The sequence below is a fragment of the Vulpes lagopus genome, chromosome 16 (assembly GCF_018345385.1).
Source record: "Vulpes lagopus strain Blue_001 chromosome 16, ASM1834538v1, whole genome shotgun sequence".
Classification (NCBI taxonomy): Eukaryota; Metazoa; Chordata; class Mammalia; order Carnivora; family Canidae; genus Vulpes; species Vulpes lagopus.
In genome coordinates, this window is record NC_054839.1 from 53,930,422 (window position 1) to 53,958,274 (window position 27,853).

At 35.1% G+C, this 27,853-nt stretch overlaps 1 protein-coding gene across 1 annotated transcript in view; it reads left to right on the top strand.

Moving 5' to 3' along the window:
* Positions 1-27,853, top strand: part of DNAJC15 (DnaJ heat shock protein family (Hsp40) member C15) — a 79,145-nt gene that overhangs the window by 28,749 nt on the left and 22,543 nt on the right. The window contains exons 2-5 of the mRNA XM_041731174.1: positions 906-957; positions 3,640-3,713; positions 12,053-12,129; positions 22,652-22,722. Coding sequence (XP_041587108.1) covers positions 906-957; positions 3,640-3,713; positions 12,053-12,129; positions 22,652-22,722 — 274 coding nt within the window. The remainder of the gene's footprint in view (positions 1-905; positions 958-3,639; positions 3,714-12,052; positions 12,130-22,651; positions 22,723-27,853) is intronic.

Here is a 27,853-nt window from a genome sequence, read left to right on the forward strand (position 1 = left end):
GGCTCTTTAAAATTTTTTACATTGGTCTAGAAAGGTAGAAATAAATTGACTTCTAAGTTATTCATAATTTTTACTAATTTTTGGCAGTTTGACTTTACTAAACATAGATCTAATGTTTTATCAAATTTTTGAAAACAGCAAATGCCATTGAGCATTGCAAATATAAAGGAAATATGTGCTTTTTATCTTTGTAGAAGGTAAGTATATTTAACCCATTATTAAGAATAATTTACAGGGGCATCTGTGTGGCTCAGTCAGTTGAACATTTGACTCGGTTTTGGCCCGGGTCATGATCTCAGGATCATGGGATTGGGCCTCATGTCTGGCTTTGTGCTCAGTGCCAAGTCTGCTTGTCCCTCTCCTGCTCCCCACCCCCCAAAAAATAAATACACAAAGTCTTTTAAAAAAAGAATACAGAAAATATTTTACAATAGGTAACATAAAAGCTCTTGGATAGAATGAATTCAAATATATGGGAATTAAACGAAATCAAATGATTTTAGTTCACTGAAAATTGGCTAAATATATAGTACACAATAGGTTGAATACCATAGACACTGCAGAGTATTATTATTATTATTATTATTTTTAAAGAGTTTATTTATTCATGAGAGACACAGAGAGAAAGAGGCAGAGACACAGGCAGAGGGAGAAGCAGGCTCTGTGCAGGGAGCCGGATGTGGGACTCCATCCCGGATCTCCAGGATCATGCCCTGGGCTGAAGGTGGCGCTAAACCACTGAGCCACCCAGGCTGCCTGACACTAAAGGTTAAAAGAAGTTCTATTCTTCACAGCAGAGCTTGAGGGAAAAAAATTTTAATATAATTATTTTCATTATTAAAATGGTTTACTTAAAAAGAGCTGGTGTGTAAGACTGTAAGTGATAATTGTTTTTTCCTCCATAGGCAAGAAATTTGATAGCTATAGGACTGGGTGTTGCAGCTGTTGCATTTGCAGGTAAGATAAATAAAGGATACTTAGCAATAAATGTTGTAGGAGAAATATTTCCAAATAGCTTCTGTAGTGATTCATGAGGAGACCCTCCACATTCTGAGGTTTGGGTTAAGACATACATTCTCATTGTTTCCTCCAATTATAGTCCCTGAACATTTGTCAGTGTAGCAAAACCTAGATAAACTGTGTAGTGAAGAAAATTAACAATATAGAAGCTAGGAAAACTAGCTCCAATAATGGTTGACTTTCCTGGCATTTTTTTAGTTTAAGCTATAGTATACTTTAAAAATTTTTTTTTAATATGGAGCAATGTAAGTGATATGGGATTCCTTTATTCTCCCATATTGATTTTTTTCCTTGCAGGTCAGATTATATGTTTCTTGAACTGTCGCTTTTCGTGATGAGCACAGTTATTCCCCCAGAATGTATTAATTACTTCATTTTTAACACATTGGTGTAATTTCCTTTTAAACTCAGGATAATTTTTTTTACTACTCACCAAAGAATAGCTGTAAAAATTTAAAGCAAAATTGCCGTCTCTTCTAGTCATTAACATATAGTTTTAAATTGCATAGTTATTTCCTAGTCAGATGTTAATCTGAGAGCATCTCCTTGTTGATAAAGATTTACATTTTTTGTTTTAGCATTTGTGTCTCAAGTTCCACAATTTTGTTTTTCAGATCTTCTTTTTAAGTGAAGTTACATTCTGTTGTGGTTATATGGACTGAGTAAGATCCAGTAGAAAAATGGGACATAAAAAATTTTGTTTTGTTTTATATGATATTTAATTTCACACAACTATCTTTTAAAGCACCTTAACAATAAACACTTTAAAATCTAGGGCAGCCAGGGTTGCTCAGCAGTTTAGCACCGCCTTCGGCCCAGGATGTGATCCTGGAGGCCCGGGATTGAGTCCCACGTCGGGCTCTCTGCATGAAGCCTGCTTCTCCCTCTGCCTGTGTCTCTGCATCTCTCTCTCTCTCTCTCTCTGTCTCTCATGGATAAATAAATAAAATCTTTAAAAAAACAAAAATCTAGAAGACCAGTGGTTCAGATTCTCTTGGTCTTTGTGGCATCAGGAACTTGTGTCTCATTGTAACTATATTGAGGTTCATGAGGAGACTATCATGTCTAAAAAGGAATTCTGACAAATTTGCCCATAAACATGAAACAATTTTAGTATTAACTATTAGAGTATTAGCTATTATTGGCATAGGTATTTTAAAATTCAAATGTAAGATTTTTATTTGAAATTAAAGAAAAATGCTGTACTTTTGCCAGAGTCTTCTTTCTAAAATGAGAAGAATTGGCATGTGTATTGTGTACATACCATACTGTTGCCAAGTTCTTATTACTAACTAGAATATTAAATAGCAGGCAGATCTCTTCCAGAGCCAAATATAACTGAATAATAGAATTTAGGAAAAAGTACACTTAAACTTGTTGAAACTAAGTCTTCTGGTCTATGGTTATAGTAAACCTCCAGATGTCACTTATTAAAGGCTTTCTTTGCCTGCTGTTTTCATCGAGACTGCCTAATTGTATGTGCTTTTAATTATTTTGAGATAACTTAAAAGTTATACTTTATACTATTACAGAATCACATAGAAGTTGACAACTCTAGGATAAGAGATTTGGATGAGTTAGGCTTTCACTTATTTCATGTATTTAATTTTACTTTACTTAATGCTCTCCTTGATCTTAAGAATTTTTTATCCTCTACTTGGATTGACTACTTCCCATTTCTAGCATCCTATTTTTCTCTTTCATATGTATTTTGCACAGGAATAACAATATGTTTAGACAGATAACTTTTTCTAAAAGATGTAGGTAATTGAACTTTCCCAGTGGAAATCTTGATTTGTAAAGAAGGTTATGGCTGGAAATTGAATAAAGTCCAGAGTGTCATAATGGGCTTTTTAGCAAGACTACTAGTACTAGATACTATTAGTATCTACTCTTAGTAGATACATATGCTGATTAGTGTACAAAAGGTAAATTAGCCAGGTAATATTTCATTCTTGTTCCATACCCTCAAAACAATTTGGAACCTGTTTTTGCTATTGAAGATTCAGAGGAGTTTATCAGGATACCTAAGGAAAGAAAGCACTAAAATAAGATAAAATGTTTTTAGGAGAATAGTCATCCTCAGTGAGAATTTAACAGTAAACAACTTTGGTGAATATTTCTTACATAATTGCTTTCTTACTTTAGAGGTCACGCCATTACTTTTATCCCGTGTTTTACAGATCATAAGTAGTATCTGTTTTCTATATATTTCAAAGTGATTATCACTGTGAAAACCAGTGCAAATAACCAGGTGTGTGAATATACTTACACGAAAGGACTTTATCTATAGTTTGTGGTAAAAGAGTGCTAGGATATTATTTTTTTGTTACCCAGCATATTCTATGAAAGTAAGATATATAAACATTGACATTTTCTAATTTTATAATAATGAATTAGAACTTGGTAAATTTAGTAACTATTTTACTGATGTTAAAATGAAATACTTCTTCTATTTAATAAATTAGAAATTTGAAAAAATAGGACTTCCTGACAAATTTTGATATAGTTGTTGAAATAACATAGAAGAAGCTATCAATAAATATTGTGGTTTGTACCTTGTGTGTATTGTATTTGATTATAGAAAATATATTTGCTTTTATTCCTGTTATTATTTAGGTCGCTATGCATTTCAGTTCTGGAAACCTCTAGAACAAGTAATCACAGAAACGACAAAGAAGATTTCTACTCCTGTGAGTTAAAGATGGCCTTAGTTAGAAGGCTCTTTTTAATTTTTGTTCATATGCCATTTTTGATAGTAATTTAGAAAATGTCTTGGATTTTCCAGCACTTGTAGTTTACTTTCTTTATTATATCCTAGGACAGTTGGTCCAATTTATCGATTTGTTTTAGTCTTGGTCACTTTATTTTTATTTCTAACTTTATTCCTGCTTTTGACATCTAATTACTATATTCTTTTTAGTAGTAATACACCGACCTTGAGGTAATTTCTCTTCCTTGTTTAATTAATATTAATTTATTCTTGTAGTGATTTTCTATACTAATCCCTGTGGTAAAAGCTGGGTATAGTTGAAGAACAAAACAGGCATTGTCCCTGCCCTGATGGAGCTTACCCAAGAGTTTATTTCATCCTAAAATTTGAAACTGACCCCCTTGTACCACCGTGTAGTCATCTCAAACATAAAATTATGAGATTCCAATCCTGAAATTCTATAGGGCTTACACATTAATCTATAGGCATTGTAGCTGCTATGCTGAGCTGAATATAAGTGAAGAATGAATGATAGTAGATATCTAAAAAGCTGCAGTGTAGTAAACTGGTTTGTACCACTAGACACAATGCAAAGAAAACTCACTGAAGCATTGCAGCATAAACATTGGCTTCTGGGAAATAGAAGCAGATATGGGATAGATCAACTTGGCTTGCAGCAATTTGAGAATGAATGGCTTGTTTTAGCAAAGGCATTACAGGCTTGTGAAGCTTAGTTAGCTATGAACAATGACCATACTTTCAAAGGATGACATACTGACAAATAATTAAACTCAGTTTCAAAAGAACTGCAAGTGATTTTGCAGAGATATATATATATATATATATGTGTGTGTCTATGATTAGAGGGAACATGTTTCTTTTTTCCCTCTGTTTACCTACTTATATTTTATTTTCTGCAGTATTACTAGGTATTTATTATTCATTCAGTAAATATTCATTAAGCTCCTACTTAAATATTCATTACGTGACAGACAGTATTTTGGGGAGTGGGCTATAGACATGGACCATACAAAGGCATTGGCCTTAAGAGCGTACATTTTAGTGGACACAGACAATTAACAAGTGATTAAGTAAAATACATAATATGTAGAAATGTTGACTATTTTTAAGAAAACTAAATCAGGGTAAGAGGTTCAAGAATAACAGCAGAGAGGAATCCATATTAGATGGGTTAGGGAAGGCCTCTCTGAGAAGGTGAGGGAGCAGACCAGGTAAGTCTCTGAAGAAAGAGCTTTCTAGGCAGTGAGAACACTGCAAAGGTCCTGAGGTGGAAATGATCTTTGCAGTGAGAATAACTCCAGAGGAATATGCAAAGAGAATAATGGTAGAATAGGGCCTAGATCATCTAAGGCCCAACAAACTATGATAAAAACTGCAAATTTCCCTTTGAGTATAATGGAAAGCTTTTGGAACGCTGTGAGCCCTGGGGCAGTGTGATTTGCATTTTAGATTATCACTCTGCCTGCTGCCTGGAGTGTAGACAAGAATGAGCCAGAGTGAAAGCTGTCAATCCCGTTAAGAGGGTATTGAGATAGTGCAAGTAATACATTATGTTGGCTTGAAATAGAGGAATGGAAACAGTGGCATAGTTCTTTAATGGATTTTTATTTATGTCTTTCCATATGTTTATAAATAATGAATGGAGAAAATTTCAGAAATTATTTCTCTTCTGTTAAGGTGATCTTCAGTAGATATATTTATATTGTAAATAAAAGACTCACAAGTTTTATAGAACTACATTATTTAACATTGTAAAGGAAGAGAGAACAAGAAAATGAGAAAATTTTCACCACTCTGTGGAGGCTCACGGATAAGGTAGACGCATTTAAGAGGTTGTCACGGGTGTAGGGAACTTGGCACCTGCATTTCTTAAGGAGAGAGAAATGAGGTATCCCTCTTTCCTTCTCCTCTGTGGGTCTGAGGTGAGGAGCAATTTTTGATAAATCTGGCCCTTTTTTCCCCTACAAAGTACTACTCCTGCAATTTGCAGTGAAAATATTTCTTAGAACATCTTTATCATCATTGTCGTCATCCTAATTATACCTCTGTGAAGATAAGAATGTCTTAAGCAATTTTTTAAGTATTAAAAAATCTAGGGAAACTGACAAATTAAATATATGCATACTTTCTCTTGGCACTAATGATTTCCAAGTGTCAAACTTCATAAAACACTGCATTTACAGAGTTTTAATCTTATAAATATGATTCATTATTAAACCGAATAGAGTTGCTTAAAAATGGGATTTATAATCATGTGCCACTAAATCTCTGTGACTCAAAGCCTGCAAGGTTCAGATTCCTATGGATTCTTTTTTAGATTTTTTTCTTGTGGTTTGCTTTCTCTGTGCTTTAACATCATCTTGTTCTTAAAACCCATCTTTGTTTTTTCATACTCCCCCCCCCCCCCCCATTTTTCTGGAATACAGCCTGGAGTAATTTTTTCATATGGAATGCATGGACGGTAAATGTTTTAAGTTCTTCTCTGCTAACAGTTTGCTTCTTTTGCTCTGACTGTTAATCATCAGTTAGCTGCTGGTTGGAATCTGGTGGAGCCAATAGGAGAGGAGTTCAGAAATATCTGCTCAGGAGGCTCCTGGCTGGCTCAGTCAGTGGAGCCTGCTGCTTCTCTTGCTCTTGGGGTCGTGAATTTGAGCCCCACATTGAGGGTAGAGATTACTTAAAAAAATCTCTGCTCAGACTGAATGAACCTCAGTGCCCACATAAATTCTTTCCTGCATATTCTTAGCCGCATTTTCTGGTACACTCAGGCTCTCAGCCAGAATTTCTGATGTTCTTATTCTTACTCCTTTGTAAACAAGCAGCCTGTTTGGATTTTTGTCGTTGTTGTTTGTACTTTAGGCTTTTAGTTTTTTGGTGATTTTTGTTTTTAACTGGAAGTTTTTGGGGTTTTCTCTTTATTACTGATATTCTAAAATCTCACAGGTATTCTTAGTGTGACTTAAGTGAAAATTGTCTGTTTTTGTTTTAGAAGATTCTCTCATACTTTATTTTTCCTTCCATTGTCTCTCTTCTCTGTTTCTGGAATTTTTATTAGAGACACATTGGACCTCTAAGTCTATCCTTCATGTCTCTGAACATTTTCTCTCTTATCTTTTTGCTTTACATTCCACAGTATTTCCACAGCTTATTTTCCATATCACCTGATTGTTTTTTAATAATGGCCATTCTGTTATTTAGTCCGTCTGCTAAATTTTTTACATCAGTAATATTTTAATACCTGAAAATTTTCTTGTTTCTTTTTCATAGCAACTTACTCTTTGTGGATATAAGATACTAATTCAAATTTTGTCAAATCTTTTTCTGCTTCCTGATTTATCTCCCTCTTCCAAAAGCTAGTTGTTATTTGTTCATCTTTGTTCCGCTTTTCCCCCATGATACTGGATTTGTTCAAATGTCTGATAAGCCTTGGTTATTGGTTTATGTTTGTGAGAACTAAGTTGATTAATATAAGTGGCCTTCCTAAACAGTTTGGTAGACTTACTTCAGTAATTTAATTGAATGGGACGGTTCATAGTGGGCTATGAATACAATGATAGGTTATGTCAACAGACATGTCTTCCAAAGCAAGGAGCACCCAGAGGCAGGCTTGGGACCTCTAGAGAGAGGTTGAGGAGAGATTGAGTACTATGTGTATTTTATTTCTTGGCACACTCTGTCCCTTCCTGGCCTTCTGGGTTCTGAAATGTGAGCTGCTAGTTACTCCCCTTTGCTGCTCTCGGACCTACCACCTGCAATGAAATATATCCCAGGCATGCAATTGTCTTTCTTAGCCTGAGAGCAAAATGACAGGCGGTAGTCCCCTTAATTTCCTGAGGCTTTTCTTTTTTCTTCTGTGTTTGAGGCTACAGTGATTTTTCTGTATGTGCAGTCTTACATGTTTTCAACCTTCTAGTATTTAAAGTTTCTGACTTACTACTTGTCTTATTTCTTGTTTTTCTAGGCCTATAATGGACTTTTCCTTTTAAAAATATCTCTCTTCTCATTTCAGAGATACTTTAGGAAGCAAAAGACCTTTTTAATGCAATATTCTGTTTTAAACTTTTTTAGTTTTTTGCTTGATTTTTAGTATATTAAAAACTCAGCTAATTAACTCAGCTAATGTTGACTATCCCTAATTTTTTTCCTGGGGGAAAAACTCAAGTCATTCATCTTCTTTTAAGGCTTTTATTTTTCTATTTGTGAAAGTATCCTTTTATTTTATTACAATTTTTAAAAGTTGCACTTCTTTTGTCTTACAGTTAAGTGATATTCAAGGAACCAACATAAATTAAAATCCTCTCTGTGGCTCTCTAAATGAAATAGATTATTGTAAATAATAGGAATTTATGATAAATGTATTTCTTCTCAAGATTATGGAATGATATAGTTCTTTGGTTGTCTGGGGGGTTTTGTATTTCAGGCTCTTGGCTGAGTAAATTATTTAATGAAGATTTTGTTTAACTTGATTCATTTCATATTTGATAATATATGGCATTATAGCATTTAATGCTAATTTTAGAAGGAAAATTATATTGAGGTATGTTGTTTATATATATACCTTATGAAAGAGTGATACAAAATAGTAATTTGTAAGGTTCAGGGTATATTTCAAATAGACAGCAGCATAAAAGTAGTGGAATCATACTGTTTCTGTTCTTGGAAAGTCTTTTAGAAAAGTATAGCCATCCACTCTATTTGATGGAGTTTTTCTATGTTGTTCCTTCCAGTTATGCACAGATTAACTTACTCATAAGCAGGCCAGTGTTTTAGGGTGTGAGCCTCATCCAGATGTGAAATTTTAAGTTCTGGGTCTCCTTTTCCACCTGGGCAAAACTAAAAGTAAATAATTGCTCAGATATAATACCTGACCTTAGGGTTAATGAGCTTTGTGACTAGTGGGAGTGACACTTCATGAAACATCAATTTATCATGTTTATTATGCTGAAATTTTGGAGCTCCCTAAGGTAAATAAATACTGATAGAGATGTCAGGAAGTAAGTATGCATCTAGTAAAAATTTTGATCTGCTGAGAGAAAACTTAAAACCAGCAGTTATTCCTCTATTAAATCCCCTAGTCCTTTATATATTCTGTGTGTATGTGTGTGTGCACCCACACATGTCCAGGTTACTTTGTGTACTTAAATAATTTGATTCTTTTCCTCCTCTCACAATTTGGAGAAGGGCATTGTTGTTAGTTTTCTTTCTAGATTGTAAATTACTTGAAACTTGAAATAGTATATCCTATTCCTCACAACACTGGTACATTGATAGATTAGCATCTATGCGATGAAGGACAAAACTTGACCTGTCTCACTGAAATGTTCCTGGCACATAGTGGGTGCTGAAATGTTTGTTAAATGAATTAATTGCCAGGGAATTATTACGAAGTGGAAATTTATAACAAGTTGTTCAAAGACAACAGCTTATATAAATGACCAGATCTGGCTCATTTTTTAAATTCTAATGATTTCCTTTGTCTTTTATTTAGTTCTCCTTTTTAAAAAATTGTACAGGTAGCCTCTTTTGAAAATTTAGAAAGTAAAAGTAAGCATAAAGAAGAAAAAAATATTCATAGTATCACCAACAAAAAATAATATTTTAGTATATATATATTTTCTGATTTTGTTTTATGTAAACATACACTTATTTTTCCATACAAAAATAGGGGTTCATGTTTTAAAAACATGTATGCAAAAAAAAAAAAAAAACAAAAACATGTATGCAGTGTAATCATTGATGTATTTTTTTTCCTTCTAAAAGTTGAATTCATGCATCCTGTTTCTCTGTTAAGAATTTCTAAAGCATTGTCTGTACTTGCTGTCTCCTGTTCCTTCCCTCCTGTACTCTCTTAAATCCACTCTAATCAGACTCTCACTCATACTCCCTGCAGCTCTTGTCAAAGACTTTGACCTCTGATAAATTCAGCAGTCAGTTCTCAGCTCACATCTGACTTAACCTATCAGAAGTGTTTGAAACTGTTTTTCCCTTCCTTACTTTTGGTGTCTGCTTTTCCTTTTGCCTCACTGCTGGGCCTCCTCAGTCTGCCTCCTGATTCCTCTCCATTTCTGGAGCCCTTCAGACTTGCAATCTCTACGGCTCAGTCTTTGGACTTCTCTACTCTCACTCCTTAGGTAATCTCATTCAGTCTCATGGCTTTACATACTGTATGTATACTCATGACTCCCAAATGTTACCTCCAAGTCAGACTTCTCCATTTAGATATTTAACAGACATTTCAAACTTGCTATATCCAAAACCAATTTCCTGATATTTATTACCCACAACAAATAACTGCTTCCACTCTTAAGTCATTAAAATGGCAGTTTGGCAGTTTAGGCAAAAAATCGTAAAGTCACTTGCAGTTTAAGTTCACCAGAACTGAGACAAAGCAGACAGGCAGAAATTAGCAAGCTGATGGTGTTAGGAGTTAGACAATTAAATAGTCAGAGCCAAGGTTCCTGACAAGAAAACAGGGAACGAGGACAGCTAAGACAAAACTGCATTAGCATCCTTCTTTTGCAGCTTAAATAGGACCATAGTAGTATCCTGTCTAGCAGCTTCTGCATAGGTGACTTTTGTAAAATATCCTGAGACAAAAACAACCATAAAACATTGGTCACTATCATCGGTTGAGGCAGTTAGTCTCTAATTGTCAGCCCCAAAAGATCACCAGTATATGAACAATAACTCAGTAGGTGGCCGGGTGTGTGATCAAAGCCCTGATTGGCACACCATAGCAGCCAGTCCACAGGGGACGCATACTCAGGATGCTTAAGATAGTTTTACAAAAGAGCTCACAAGAATCCCTAGATTTAAATGCCAGAACAGCAACCCTCTCTGGTCCTCTCTCTCTCTCTCTCTCTCTCTCTCTCTCTCTCTCTCTCAGCTTTGTACTATTGCTCAATAAACTTTGCCTTGCTGCCCCCCCCCCCCCCCCACTCTGTCTGGTTTACCTCTTTCTCCTTGGAAGCAGCATGACCAAGAACCCTGGGAAGTAAAGGAATAGAAATCTTGCAACAGTAGTTCATTAGGGAGTGCTCTTAGGATCAACAGCTCCAGAAGGAAAGAGAAGGAAGAAGGACAAAGAGATAATTTAGTTTGCAGTACAGTCATAACAAAGGCCTCAGCCAACCTCATGCCAAGCTCTAAGACTCAGATGGCTCATTGTGGTTGTCCCAGGTTGGGGCAAGGGGCCATAAGGCTAAATGATACCTAACCTGATAAGTGAGTTATAGATATGAGGTCCAAGGACTGAGCTCTAGAGAACTACAATGTTTATATTCCTATATCAAACAGAAACTGCTCTGGGAAAGGGACCTGAATTTGAATTTCTCCAGCCAAGGCAATTCCTAAAGAATATGACAGCTGAGTGCTATCTACCAGTAACAGCCTCAGGATCTAAAAGGGAAGCTGAACAGTGTATAGTGGTGTTTACTATGTCAACTTTAATCCCTCTCTTTCTCATACCCCTTATTTAATCTACCAAGAAAATGTTAGTTTTGCTTTCAGAATATATCTAGAATCTGATCACTTTTAAATTAGCTCTGCCATTACCACATTGGCCCATAGATTATTGCTTTGTCCTCTTAACTAGTCTCCTGCTTCCCTCTTGCACTTTTCTATTCTCCACTTGGCATTTAGGGTAGTCCTTTCAAAATAAAGTCAGATGACATTACCTCAGTGCTCTGGCTTCTACTGCTGCTGAGAATAGAATCCTAAATTATTTCAGTTGCTTACAGCCGTCTCCCCCATTACCCACCCACCCCAATCTGGCCCAGTTGCCTCTCTGATACTTCTGATACTACTTTCTTCCTTGCTCATGCCGTTCTAGCCACCTTTCAGTGATCTTGCAGTCGTTTTCTGGTCTTTTTGGCCTGCCTGTCTGCTAACTTGATATCCTCCCCACTTTGTCAGTTCCTTCTCTATCAGGCAGTCCAGTAGGTAAAAAAGATGTGTGTCATACCAACATTCATGACTTATCAAGTTATCCAATGAGAAAATTACTGCAGAGCTTAGGAAAAGTTCAAGTCTTTGGCTTCTACTGATTTCTTTTATTCTGTTATATCTTAATGTAGAAAAATTAATGTATTTGAAGGTGGAAAAAATTGTTAATGTTTTTTAAATTCACCTTGGTCATAGTTTCTTATAAAGAATCATTGTTTAGTGTCCCCCCCTCCCCACACCGTTTCGAGTTGATTCTAGTAAAATACATTCCTCTTACTGCAGTTATGATGGGATTGAAGTCATGCCACCTCATACATGGAACTAATTATTTCATGCTCTTTCTTTCCTGTACAGAGCCTTTCATCCTACTATAAAGGAGGATTTGAACAGAAAATGAGTAGGCGAGAAGCTAGTCTTATTTTGGGTATAAGGTAGGTGTGCTGCATACGTATTATTTTGTTCTGTAGCCAAGCTTGTTTTGAAAAAAAAGAGAAAATATTACAGTAAAGTTATCTTTGTATTTTAAATTTTCAATAGGAGGCAGAGGAGAAAATACAAAATTTCTACATTTTAAAATCTCAAATCTAAGAGAATATCCTACTTCCCCTAAAAATATCAGACATAGTTATGATGCATTTTTATTCCTTAATAAGGAAATCTGAGCTCTTATATTTGAATACTAGTTTCACAGCAGTTATCAAAATATCCCTTATTGTGACACTGAATTCTTTCTGGATTTAGTTTTATAATTTGATATCTGTCATTTTCCTGTTATAATATGGATCTGTTTGACAATTCTACTTCCACAATTTGACATCCATCATATTTTATTATAATTGTTTCATCTTAGTATCTATTTATATTGTGTGACTTTGGTCAGTGTAGGAGGAAGTTGATGTTGTTGTGTGATTGCTCTGTGATATTTTAACTTTCAATGTTAAGTGATGTCCCCTGCTATAGCTTTGCTAGTCGCTATATTCATTTGTTTACCTTATGTTCCCTTAGAACTCACTCAAATTTTTGTGGGGGTTGGTTACAGTATGTCATCTACAACAAATCTGTTGATTTAATCAATACAAGCAAAATAGGTCATAAAGCCCTATGTTGTTACAGCCTTTTATTTTTTTAAAGACTTTATTTATTTGAGAGAGAGCAGGAGATAGAACGTGCACACTCACACAAGCAGTGGTGAGGGGCAGAAGGAGCGGGAGAAGCAGGTTCCTCACTGAGCAGGGAGCCCAATGCAGGGCTAGATCCCAGGACCCTGGGATCCTGATCTGAGCTGAAGGCAAACGCTTAACCCACTGAGCAACCTAGGCGCCCTGATACAGCCTTTTAAATCTCTTGTAGATTAGCAGTTTTTTAAGGCCAAAAACATTTCATTATTTCTTTTGACTTAGCAAGAAAAACAAAGGGGTGGAGAGCAAGGGAAAGAGCTCAGTTCAGCTTATGCTTTATTAAATAAGAGATGAAATATCTCACTGAGAATAAGTTTTAGGTAGGGGAACCAAATTAGGAAGTTGATTATATTACTGATTCTTTAATATTATTCAGGATGGCCATTTTTTTTTTTTACTTGAACTTTTATTGGGTCCCCTTACCATCCTATTCATAGTCTTGGAATGTGAATATGAAACTTATTACAAAATTGAATATAAAGGTTTTTGAGAATATCAGTTAACATCATCCAAGGCACTCCTGTTGTTAAGACAGATAAATAGGACTTGAGATTTATGATAATACAGGTTTATCCTTTTGAACTAGAAGCTGTAGAAAATTTCACAAGGATAATTTGCTGTGTTAAGAGTATATACTCTAGGGGCACTTGGGTGGCTCAGTGGTTGATCATCTGCCTTCAGCTCAGATCATGATCCCAGGGTTCTGGGATCGAGTTCCGCACCAGGCTTCCCACAGGGAGCTTCCTTCACCCTCTGTCTGTGTCTTTGCCTATTTTTCTGTGTGTTTCATGAATAGATAGATAAAATCTTTAAAAAAAAAAGCATATATACTTTAATAACAGGTGAGTCTGAGCATGAATACCAGTTTTACCATTTACTAGCTGTGTGACTTCAATGTCATCATTTATAAAATAGAGATAATGTTAGTTTCTATTGTCTAGGGTTTTTTATTATTTTTTTTTATTTTAAAGATTTTATTTATTTATTCATAGACACAGAGAGAGGCAGAGACACAGACAGAGGGAGAAGCAGGCTCCATGCAGGGAGCCCGATGTGGGACTCGATCCTGGGTCTCCAGGATCACACCCCAGGCTGCAGGCTGCCCACATAGATAATTCTTAATATATAAACATGGCACTTAGTAACTACTCAACAAATACCAGCTGAGGAAAATGGATCCTTATTCTGGTTCTGTCACTGAAGCACTGCATTGTATGATCCAGGTCAAGTTATTTTTAGCTCTTCTACCCTTCAGTTTCTTAAGTTTTGAATAGAATTAATAATATTTAGCCTTGTTGAAATAATATAAAATAATAGGATGATATTTTATATAAAAGTGCCTATCAAATAACAAGCACTAAATAAATCTTGCCTCCTCTTTTTTCCCATCTGTATCACAAATGCAGAAGCTAAATATTTGCCCTTAACACATTAAATAGAAAGGTAAACCTTATTTGCTTTCTTTTAGCCCTTTCTTTCAGTCAGGTAGTGTTGATTTTGAAAAGATTCTTTAAGATGTGAATATATTGCTGTGGCTCCATTCTCTGTATTCAATGAATCTAAACTATTTAGATTATATAACAAGTAGGTAAAGACAAAATGGAGCTGACTCTTGATAACCTATTAAGAATATTTTAATATTCTATGTGCCATTCTTACATATTTCATGAAGCCTAAAATAATTTACTGAGCTGCTCAGGAAAACTATTATTATACCTGCTACTTTCCGAAATGATACACATTGTGATTTTTATACTTTCTGGAAACTTCTGTGGAACTTTGTTAAGCTAAATGTTATTTAGCTTAGTAGTAAAAGACCAGTAGTAAAAACAATGAAACCAAAACTGTTCCATTTACCACAGGATTAGAGAACACTCAGTTCTGTGTACCCCCTTCTCCAGTCGGATCCATTCCAGGGAACATGGTTTGTATTCCTTGATCCAGGCAATGTGATATTTAAAGTTATACTTTCAATTTCATGGTAAAATTGTCTGTACTAGAGATATATCACGCTTTATTCAATTTTTTTTTTTTAATTTTTATTTATTTATGACAGTCACAGAGAGAGAGAGAGAGGCAGAGACACAGGCAGAGGGAGAAGCAGGCTCCATGCACCGGGAGCCCGACGTGGGATTCGATCCCGGGTCTCCAGGATCGCGCCCTGGGCCAAAGGCAGGCGCCAAACCGCTGCGCCACCCAGGGATCCCCAATTTTTATACTATGTTTAAGAACTAGGATTCTCCCATCTTGTTTAATCTTTAGAACAACAAATAAATGCATTAAAATGTATTAAGTTTCTGGAGACTTAATAGAGCAGTAAGGAAAGGGGAACTCTGCAGGCACACAAGAATACTTCTTTCAACCCCAAAGCTCACCACCAGGAGTCATAATTATTATCTTAAAGGCAGAATATTTTGAATGGCCATCTTTGTACATAAAACTCTCCTTGCATCTCTTACTTCCTTCAGTCCATCCAGTTTGGCAGTTGGCCGACTGCACTGTACATAATGCTTTACGGACTTCTGTGTGCAAAACCGTGTGTACTGTTTTTTATAGGCATTGTGAGTGATTATCAAGGATAATTTAGCAGGTTTAATTATCAAGGTTAATACTTCAGATTTTGTCCTATGTGCTAAATTAAAGTTTAATATCCAGAATAAGATATAACTTACCATGTAAACTCCCCCTCAGAACCCATAGAATGAAAATTTAGATTTTACTGAATTTATCATCTTTATTATATAGTGGTCCACATTCGATTTGCTTTATGAAATGTTTTTAAAGCTCCTCTTTGTCTACTTTAACATTTCCTGCAATACAATAATCCCTTATAGTGTCAGTATTTACTAATATAGAGCCATTATTCTTTGAAGGAATTTACCTTTTTTATAGCCATTTTCTTTTTGGAGGTCTGTATAAAATGCATTAAGCACCTATAGCGTATTCAATACTAGATACTATTTTAAGATGCAAATCATAGCTTCTGCTCTTTAGTTTGGTATCTACCTAAGGAGACATGTCAAATATCTATAAGACACCTAGAAAACATAACCAGTAAAGGAAAGCAGTACTATAAAGCGCCACAAAAGAGAATGATAAATGTAGATTGGCTACTGGAAACTAAACATTGGAATTTAAAAAAAAATAATGTGTTTTTCATTTTTTTAATAGGCAGTTAAACAATAAAATGGTCATAGCCCTGGTGCAATGTTTAATGACTTATTTTTCAAAACTTAGTAGTCTTCAAAATCAGACAAGGCCTTGATTATCTATTTGAGATGTATCTGCAAACCAAAGAGTAAGTTTGAAATGGTCCCACAGTGGACTTTCATCAACAATGAAAAGGAAATATCCTAATAATCTTTACACTAAAAGACTTCTTTATTATTTACATTTTTAATTTAAAAATTTTTCCTTTAGTTTTATTGAGATATAACTGACATATAACATTGTATATTAGTTTAAGATGTATAATACACTGATTTGATATATATATATATATACACACACACACACACACACATATATACACACATATATATATTGCAAAATGTTTATCACAATAACTTTGGTTAACATCCGTCACCTCGGGCAGCCCAGGTGGCTCAGCAATTTAACTCCTGCCTTCAGCCCAGGGCATGTTCCTGGAGACCCAGGATCGAGTCCCATGTCAGGCACCCTGCATGGAGCCTGCTGCTCTCTCTGCCTGCTTCTCCCTCTGCCTGTGTCTCTGCCTCTCTCTCTCTCTCTCTCTCTGTCTCTCATGAATAAAAAAATAAAATCTTAAAAAAAAAATCCTTCATCTCACATAGTTACAGATTTATTTTTTCCTGTGATGAGAACTTTTAAGGTCTACTTTTTTTTTTTTAGCAACTTTCAAATATAAAATGCAACATTGTTAAATGTAGTCACTATGCTGTATATTTCCATCCCCAGGACTTACTAATCTTATAACTGTAAGTTGGACCTTTTGACTGCCTTCACCTATTTCCCTCACCCTCCTATTCTTGTCTTTGGCAACCACCAAACTGTTCTGTGTTTCTGTGAGTTTGGCTTTTTCAGATTCCACATATAAATGAGATCATACAGTATTTGTCTTTCTCTCCAACTTATTTCACTTAGTATAATGCTGTCAAGGTCCATTCATGCTGTCAGCAAATAGCATGACTGAAAAATATTCTGGGAGGTGTGTGTGTCACATTCTTTGATCGATTCATCCGTTGATGGACACAGGTTGTTTCTGTGTCTTGGCTATTGTAAATAATCCTGCAGTGAACATGCAAGTGCAGATATCTCTTTGAAACATTGATTTTACTTCCTTCAGATATGTACCCAGAAGTGGAATTGCCAGATAATATGGTAGTTCTATTTTTAGTTTTTTCAGAACCTCTATACTGTTCCATAGTAGCTGTACCAGTTTACATTTCAACAAATAGTGTACAAAAGTTACCTCTGCATCTTTCTAACACTTGTTTATTTTTTGTCTTTTTAATGACACTCATTCTGCAGGCTGTGATGTGATATCTCATTGTTTTGACTTGCATTTCCCTGATGATTAGTGATGCTGATCACCTCATTTACCTGTTTGCCATTTTATGTTTTTGGGAACAGATCTAGTCAGATCCACCACTCTTTTTAAAATCATATCTATCTATCTATCTATCTGTCTGTCTGTCTGTCTATGTATCTAGCTGTGTTATACTGTTGAATTGGTAGGAGTTTGAATTATATCTTATCCAATATATAATTTGCAAATATTTTCTCCCTATTCCATAGGTTGCTTTTTTCATTTTATTGATGGTTTTTCTTGCTGTGTAGAAACTTTTTAAAGTTTGGTATAATCCCACTTGTTTAATTTTGTTTTGTTGCCTTTGCTTTGATTTCATATTTAAAAAATTCCTGCAAACCCTGATGTCAAGGAGCTTGCCTCCTATATTTTCTTCTAGGAGTATTATGGTTTCAGGTCTTTATTAATTAGTTCAAGGGTTTAATCCATTTTGAGTTGATTTTTTGCCTATGATGTAAGATAAGGGTCCAGTTTCATTCCTTTGCATGTGGCTGTCCAGGGTTCCCAATACCATTTATTGAAGAGACTATCTTTTACTTCTTTTATATTTTTGGCACCTTTGTCATAAATTTTTTTTTCTTTGTCATAAATTAATTGACCATTTATGCATGGGGGGGGTTTGTTTCTGGGTTCTCTATTCTGTTCCATTGATCTATGTGTCTGTTTTTAACATAATACCATACTATTTTGCTTATTATAGCTTTGTAATATAGTTTGAATTTAGGAAGCGTGATGCTTCCAGCTTTGTTCTTTCCCAAGATTGGTTTGGCTATTTGGAGTCTTTGTGGTTCCATACAAATTTTAAGATTGTTCCATTTTTGTGAAAAATGCTTTGGAATTTTAATAGGGGTTTCATTGGATCTATAGATTGCTTTGAGTAGTATGGACATTTTAACAGAATTAATTTTCCCAATTCATGACCATAGGGTATCTTTCTGTTTATTGGTGTTTTTAATCTTTCATCAATGCTTTATAGTTTTCAGTATACAGGTCTTTAACCTCCTTGATTAAATTTATTCCTAGATATTTTATTCTTTTTGCTGCAATTGTAAATGGTATTGTTTTCTTACTTTCTCTTTCTGATAGTTTGTTATTAGTGTATAGAAGGGTAACAGATTTTTGTATATTGATTTTGTATCCTCAAACTTTACTTAATTTGTTGATTAGTTCTAACAGTTTCAGGGTTTTCTTTATGTAATATGTCATCTGCAGTTTTACTTCTTCATTTTTTATTTTGATGCCCTTCATTTCCTTTCCTTGCCTAATTGCTCTGGCCATGACTTCCAGTACTATGTTGGATAAAAGTGGTGAGAGTGGAAAACCTTGCGTTATATCTGATCTAAGAAGAAAAATTTGGAGCTTTTCACCACTGAGTATGATATTTACTATGCATTTGTCATATGGCCTTTATCATGTTGAGGTATGTTCCCTCTGTACTAACTGTGTTGAGAGTTTTGTCATGAATAAGTGTTGAATTTTGTCAATTGGTCTGTTCTGTTTCTTTGGAATATCATATGATTTTTATCCTTTATTTTGTTTCACATTTATGATGTTTCACATTGATTTGTGAGTGTTGTACCACTTTTTTTTATCCCTAGAATAAATCCTACTTGTTCATAATATATGATTCTTTTAATGTTTTGTTGAATTTCGTTTGCTAATATTTTGCTGGGGAGTTTTGCATCTATGTTCATCAGGGATGTTGACCTGTAATTTTCTTTTCTTATAGTGTTCTTCAGGATAATGCTGGTTTCATAAAATGAGTGTTTCTATTTTTTGGAAAAGTTTGAGGGGAACTGGTATTCTTTAAATGTTGGGTAGGTTTCAGTAAAGCTCTCTGTCCTGGGCTTTTCTTTGTTGGGAGGTTTTTGTTTAGTGATTCAGTCTCATTGTTAATGATTGGTCTGTTCAGATTTTCTATTTCTTCCTCATTCAATCTTGGTAGGTTGTATCTTTCTAAAATTTATTTCTTTTACATTGTCCATTTTGTTGGTGTATAATTGTTGATAGTAGTCTCTTAGGATCTTTTGTCTTTCTATGGCATCAGTTGTAATGTCTTCTCTTTCATTTCTGATTTATTTTATTTTATTTATTTATTCATGAGAGACACAGAGAGAGAGAGGCAGAGACATAGGCAGAGGGAGAAGCAGGCTCCCTGTGGGGAGCCTGATGTGGGACTCCATCCCAGGACCCCAGGGTCACGACCTAAGCCCAAGACAGCTGCTCAACCACTGAGCCCTCCCACCCCCACCCCAGGTGCCCCTCATTTCTGATTTTATTTGGGTCTTCTCTCCTGTTTTTATGGTGGGTCTAGCGAATGGTTTGTGTATTTTGCTTACCTTAAAAAAAAAAAACAATTCTTAGTCTCTGTTTCATTTATTTTTACTCTGGATCTTTGTTATTTCTTTCCTTCAACTAACTTTGTTCTTAGTTTTTCCTTTTTTTTTTTTCCAAATTCTATGAGGTATAAATGAGGTTGTTTATTTGAGCTCTTTCTTTTTTAATATAGACATTTATACAATAAACTTTCGTCTTAGAACTGCTTTTGCTGCATCCTATAAATTTGTGTTAGATTTTCATTTGCATTTGTCTCAAGATATTTTTTCTCTTTTCATTTATTTTGTCTTTGACTCAAGACATTTTTTTTTATTCATGGAAAAATATTTTATATGCATATTCAGCAATTGATAGTGTGTTTTAACATGCTGGTGATCTGTTATTTGACCTCAAAAGATTAGAAGTATAAGTAACTGTCAAGGAATAGTTAGACTGGAACAATGGCAGAATCAAGGGTTGACAGCTAATAGCAAGGGAGGCAGTGCTAAAAACAGAGGAACTTAAATGGAAAGTATTCTCGGACTCCTTAAGACAAGGGAGAGCAAATCTCTGCAGACCTTAAGAATTTCTTTGCACTTAATTTATACTCAAATACTTAATTTATACTTAATGCTTTTGAGTTACTCAGGAAACATTAAATTAGGTTAATTATACTTCATTTTTAAAAGTAGGAAATATGTAATATATTTTCATAAGCATCCTTTATCTTCATAATAATAATTAAGGATTAGTTATTTTTGAACACTTGAACACTGACTCTATGCTAGGTTATGCTAATAATGATCCTAGGAGATAGTTTAGTATGTCTATTTTACTTATGAGAAAATTTTTAGTCAGAGAGTTTAAGTGAGCAAGACAGTTTTGTAGCTAATGAATGGTGGAATCAGGATGTTGAACCTATGTCTGAATATCTCTAAAAGTATCTGCTTTTAGCCAATACAGTGTGATTCATTCATACAAATTAAATTACTTTGAGCTTTACAGTGACGACTCTACTTTAAGTCAGATGCTATTATCCCCATTTGAGACCCAGAAAAGTTAAGTACTTAGATAAGATAGTATAGCTATTAATTAGCAATATCAGAATTTTGTTGTTGTTAAGTGTCAGTTTTGTTTCCTTGCTTGGAAAATGTACTAGTGAGAAACATTTTCAATACTGGATAAACTAGTTTTACTGAAATAATTTTAGGTTTATTTAACTTTCTCATTTTTTGTTTATTGCAAAGGTTCTAACAGCGAGGCTTTTCCCATAGGTTTCTCACAAGCTAAATAAGTTATGAGCTATGAAGAGTTTTGAGATGCTCTGTTGAAACATAATAGTAGTAAAAGCTAACTATTTTGGAGTACTTGCTACATGTCAGACACTATTCTAATACTTTCACCCTTATAGTCACTCTATGAGGAATTTGTTGTTCCTAGCCCTGTTTTTACAATGAGGAAACTGAAGTGTAGAGAGGTTAAATAATTTGGCCAAATTTACTTCATCCTAAATAGCAATGGGAATGAAATCTGGCTCTGAAGTCTAGATGCTTGTCTGTTATACTACATAAACTACCTTCCCCCCAAATAACTTGAAGCATAGGTTTTCAAACTCAGTATAGTCTATAGACTATGACTCTCCTACCCTATATATTGTGTTTTATTTATTTATTTATTTATTTATTTATTTATTTATTTAATGAATTTATTTTTTATTGGTGTTCAATTTACCAACATACAGAATAACACCCAGTGCTCATCCCATCAAGTGCCCCCCTCAGTGCCCGTCACCCATTCACCCCCACCCCCCACCCTCCTCCCTTTCCACCACCCCCAGTTCGTTTCCCAGAGTTAGGAGTCTCTCATGTTCTGTCTCCCTTTCTGATATTTCCCACACATTTCTTCTCCCTTCCCTTATATTCCCTTTCACTATTATTTATATTCCCCAAATGAATGAGAACATACAATGTTTGTCCTTCTCCGATTGACTTACTTCACTCAGCATCATACCCTCCAGTTCCATCCACATTGAAGCAAATGGTGGGCATTTGTCGTTTCTAATGGCTGAGTGATATTCCATTGTATACATAAACCACATCTTCTTTATCCATTCATCTTTCGATGGACACCAAGGCTCCTTCCATAGTTTGGCTATTGTGGACATTGCTGATAGAAACATCGGGGTGCAGGTGTCCCTGCGTTTCATTGCATCTGAATCTTTGGGGTAAATCCCCAACAGTGCAATTGCTGGGTCGTAGGGCAGATCTATTTTTAACTCTTTGAGGAACCTCCACACTGTTTTCCAGAGTGGCTGCACCAGGTCACATTCCCACCAACAGTGTAAGAGGGTTCCCTTTTCTCCGCATCCTCTCCAGCATTTGTGGTTTCCTGCCTTGTTAATTTTCCCCATTCTGACTGGTGTGAGGTGGTATCTCATTGTGGTTTTATTTATTTATTTTTAAAGATTTATTTATTTGAAAGAGAGAGAGAGTATGAATGGGAGGGGCAGAGGGAGAGAGAAACTCAAGCAGATTCCAGGCTGAGCGTAGAGACCAACTTGGAGCTCTATCTTGTGACCCTGAGATCACGACCTGATCTGAAACCAGGAGTGAGTTGCTGACTGTGCCACTCAGGTGCCCCTATTGTGTTTTATTTTTTAAATTGATTGAAAATAGAGACTGGCGTTACACAGGAAGAAAAATACATGCAACACTGAATCAACAGTTTATTTTGATGGTTAGTAAAATTAACTGACAAGCTGTAATTTCATATTTATCCACAAGATGGTGAAATTCTCATTAGTTTTTAATTCCTTGAAACCCATATAAACTTTTAATTTATAATCTGCATTCGACACTATTTATTATAAGCACTTTAATTTTCTTTTTACAGCCCATCTGCTGGCAAGGCCAAGATTAGAACAGCTCATAGGAGAATTATGATTTTGAATCATCCAGATAAAGGTAGGTAAAATTCCTATTTTTTATAATATGTGGATCTGTGTCGGCTCTGAATTCCTTTCAGTTACTTAAACTCATTATAAGTGGTATATATAAGTGATACGTATATAGTTGAAATGGAAGTTTATGTGCCATGCGTATTGTGATTTTTCTTATAAATAAATAAGCTTTTGGATTAGAGTTCAGTAACCCACAGAAGTGGTAGATTTATATTATCAGCTTTTAAGAACTTAGTTACTGATTTTTATATATGAGTACCTAGCCTCTGTTTGAAGCTCTTAGCATTTTGATTGGGAAAGAGAAGAAATGAGTTGTGGACTCTGTAAACTGATACGGGCATCATGAATTATGTTTGTTTAACCTTAAACATAAAAGCATAAGATTTAGAGGATATCTTCTAAATCTCTGTAATATGTCATAGATAATTCTGAATTTCTTAATTTTATTCTGGAAGGCTCTGAGGCTGAGCCATTTGTTTTTAACTGGCCAGGTTTTTAATGTAAATTTATCTTACAGAAAGACAATTATTATAACTTTAACTACACTACAGCTGCTTGAGAGAGAAAGCCCATATGTTCATTACTGTTTCTTTTCTAAAATAACAGATGGTAGAAAGTTGCACTGTATTTCAGAAGTCAAGGGTGGAGTGGGGGAGGAGAGTGAAGGTTTTTTTGGATTCTTATTTACAGACTTTCAGTTTTCTTGTTATTTTGAAAAAAATTAAAAACAAATTTTGGATTTGTACACATCCTAAGTGACACCAAAGTAGGGCATTCTTTTTCAGTTTTTTCATTTAATTATGTACTATAAAAATTCTTTTCACTAAACATCATCTTTGGGTTTTTTTTATTTGTTGTTCTTTAGTGTGAATAAACAAGAGAATAAACTTTGAAAAGAGGTTTTGCTTAAAATTTCTAAATAGCTTCAACAGTTACTAAGAGATCCACTCAACTAATTTACTTTGCATTGTGGGCTTTCAGAGTAATTGACTCAGAAAGAAATGTGTTTAAAGTGCCTCCTTGAAGCCCTCTGCCTCCTACTAAACATCCTTTGTCCCTTCCAGGTCAAGTGTATGCCCTTCTCTGATTGATTGCAGTAGGATCAGGCGCTCATGTCTTTCAGATGATTGACAAGTTGTTGATTGTGCCTCCTGGCAAGGAATCAAGTTCTAGAATGTGTCTAAGAGAAAATGTATTTTTAGATATCTTTAGTAAGAAAAGGAAATGTGTGTTTTCTGAGCCAGTAGTGTTTACGGAATTATTTGATTTATTCTGAGGTCATGTATTTATCAGAGGTGGGATTGTTGATTGCCTTTAGGATGCTTACTGATATCCTCTCTGGCCTTGTGTAGTAGCAGGAGGTGAAGGAATAGATCTGGAAGCAGGAACCTAGTGTTTTTCTCTGGCTTCTGTTTTCTTGCTAGCAATATGATCTTGAACATTCCCTTAACCTCTCCAAGTATCAATTTTATCTTCTACAAAATGAACGGGTTTGTTTGTTTGTTTGTTTGTTTGTTTCTTTCTTTCTTTCTTTCTAATATTTTATTTATTTATTCATGAGAGACAGAAAGAGAGAGAGAGAGAGAGAGAGGCAGAGACACAGGCAGAGGGAGAAGCAGGCTCCATGCAGGTAGCCTGATGTGAGACTCGATCCCAGGACTCCAGGACCACGCCCTGGGCTGAAGGCAGGCGCTCAGCCGCTGAGCCACCTAGGGATCCCCCGGATTTATTTCTAAAGTCCTTTTTGTTAAGTAATATAATATCTTTATTTGCCTATTCAATTAATGAGGTACCTGTACCCTCTATTTCTATTAAGATCACATTTTTTTACTTAAGAAATTAAGAAAGATGCTTTTGGGATGCCTGAGTGGCTCAGTGGTTGAGCGTCTGCTTTCAGCTCAGGGCCGAAGGATCCGGGATCCGGGATCGAGTCCCACATTGGGCTCCCTGCATGGAGCCTGCTTCTCCCTCTGCCTGTGTCTTTGCCTCTCTCGCTCTCTCTCTCTCTCTGTCATGAATAAATAAATAAAATCTTTAAAAAAAGATGCTTTTAATTATTTTGGATTATTGTACCCTCTAAGAATGTATTGACAACTGTGGACATTTTGTTCATATAATTGTTCATTCACCCCCAGTTTTAAAAACATTTGGTGTTTCAGAGAGTTCATAGATTTCCCAATACCCATGCATATGTTCACAGTTAAGAACTCCTGCTCTTGTAAAAGTAGGATGAATAAAGGAATTTGGCATTGCTGGAGGGAAAGTATTTACGCATGATGGAGTTGGGAGATAACTCATAAATCCTGAAATGGTCTCTTGAGAAGGAAAGTGGTTTTGTTTTGTTTTTAATGAGAAGAAGATAATAGATTTTAAACAAAAATGTCTCATTGTCCTCTGAGAGAGAAAGGCAGAAGAAAGTGGGGGAAATATGAGAACGGGCAGCTCTTAATTTTGTCTCCTCTTTTCCTGACTACTATATTTGATTTGGCAAGGTCAGTACTGACTATTATATAGGTACTTGCAAAAATTTAAATCTTGTATTCCATGCTCCTGAAATTCATAAATGTACCCCCACTTCATCCCCAAGTCACTTTTCTGCTGGTTTTGCTGCCAGCTAGTATAGTAAGACAAAGTTAGAACTTCAAATGTGTGATCAACAATAATTTGTCACACATTTCATTATCAGCTTATGGAAAGAAAGTGACATGAGAAAATTAGGTGTGGGGAAATTAATTTTGAAAATAATTTTTTTGTAACCAGTTTTAAATGAACATTCAAATGTGTTTTGATACAAAGTAAATTTCGCTATTCAATTTCGTGAGATAAAATCTCAGTTGATCTAATGCTTTCAGATCAATGTCTTTTAAATATCTTTTAGATGATGCTTTTTTAAATTGCTGAAGAGAGAGGTGGGTTGGGATCCCTGGGTGGCGCAGCGGTTTGGCGCCTGCCTTTGGCCCAGGGCGCGATCCTGGAGACCCGGGATTGAGTCCCATATCGGGCTCCCGGTGCATGGAGCCTGCTTCTCCCTCTGCCTATGTCTCTGCCTCTCTCTCTCTCTCTCTCTCTCTCTGTGTGACTATCATAAATAAATAAAAATTAAAAAAAAAAGAGAGAGAGGTGGGTAAAAAAAAAAGAAAGGTGGGTTGTTAGCAAATAAGTAGTTTGTTATTAATGTAAATAGGAAGACAGAAAAGGTAAATTTGAAAAGCTGTAGAACTTCAGTCATCTCTTATAAACTCTCTAATCTGGTGATACTCAAAAGTGTAGTTTGCTTATTCATGTGAGCTAATTTGTTACCTGTATGCAACAAGTTAAAGACAGAAATCAAAAGGAAGTATTTAGAAACCTTTATAGCAGTTGCACACTGTTGCACATTGCATGCAACAACATCCAAATGTGTGATACTTTTGTAATTTGTAAATATATCACCACAAATTTGACATTTTTTAAAAAAGTGCTTCTTCACCATAGTGTGAGGGACACTGATCTGATCAATGCTGCCTGCTAAATCAAGACTGTTCCTACTCTATCCTGGGGAAAATATCCTGTTCCACTGTCCTTGGAAGATTTTTAGTGATAGATAGCTTCCTGCTTTTACAAGAAGCCCAATGGTAGGCAGCTCTAATTACTAGAGGGTTCTTCCTTATATTTAACTGAAATCAGCCTGCCTGCAGTAGAGATTCTCATTGTTTTTTCATTTATGCCCCCTTTCAATAGTGTACAGTACTCTCACTTTTCTTTAATAATATATAAATAAAATTTAAATTAAATATTGGGACTAAAAACAAATCATGCCATTGAGTGGATTTTTCCCTAATTATTCTCATTGTAGAAGAACCTAAATTTGACAAAAAGTCCTGGTAATAGTATATTACAATTAATTATGATATATTATACTTAAAAGATATAAACATTTACAAGAAGAAAGACATGATCACCAAGAGTCAAAATGGATTCACTAAAAAAAGTGATGCCTAATTAGCTTGATTTCCTTTTTTGATAGATGTACTAGACTATTACTTGTTTCAAAGGTTTCATCTTTTTTTCCCCCTTATTACAACATTTTAATTAGATTTAAGGTTTTGTACTTGAGTTAATAACTTTTTTTGATAAAAGTATAATTTTATTTATCCACATTGATTTTCCTTGATAAATAGTGCAGTCTTTAAAAGGTAAAGAACATGGCTTATTCATCTTCATAATCTCCAAGGCTGACACTTAAACTCTTTAATTTTTTTTCATGAGTGAATGAATAAGCAAATGGACAAAAGGGAGGCATGCAAATAAAATTTACAGATAAAATAGAATTGGGTTTGATAATACATAATGGTCATATAAAAATTCTAAAGATTTATTATGTTGATATGAAACTACAACTATTCTTTCATTCATTCAGAAAATATTCAACTTCTATAATGTACCAGATGTTGTGGTGAATCTTAGGGCTTTAACTATAAAACAGGACAACTAGATTCTTCATGGAGCATGTATTCTGATGGAAAGACAGACAAAAAATAAGTAAACTTTTTAATGTTGTAGTAAGTATCACAAAGGGTACAAGGGGTAGAGATGTAGAATAGGAGAAAGAGGCAGCTTTACATGGTGATGGGGAAGACCTCTGTGAAGAGGGACCTAAAGGATGGAAAGAAGCTAGCTATGTAAAGAGTGGTTGGAAGGTTGCAAAGGCTCTAAGGGAGGAAAGAATATAGTGTGCTTAAGGACTTGTAAGAAAACTAGCATGGTAGGGGTGTAATATGTAAGGGGAGAGGTAGCCAGAAATGAGATGGTGTCCACATTGTGAAAACAGCAGATATGCTTTGTAATAATGAAATGCTGTATGTGCTATATATATATAATACATGAACTTGAGTCTAAAGACAATGGGAAGTTTCTGTCGGCTTTTAAACACTAGAGTGATATAATTTAATTTACTTTTTAAGAAATCACTTTTCTCCTCAGTCTCTCCTTACCACTTTTTATTTTTGAATCTTCATATTGAAGTATACAGGCAGAAAAGAGGACAAATCATAATATATACCTAAGTAAATTTTTTAAAAGGTTTTATTTATTTATTTATGAAAGACACAGAGAAAGTCTGCAGAGACACAGGCAGAGGGAGAAGCAGGCTCTGT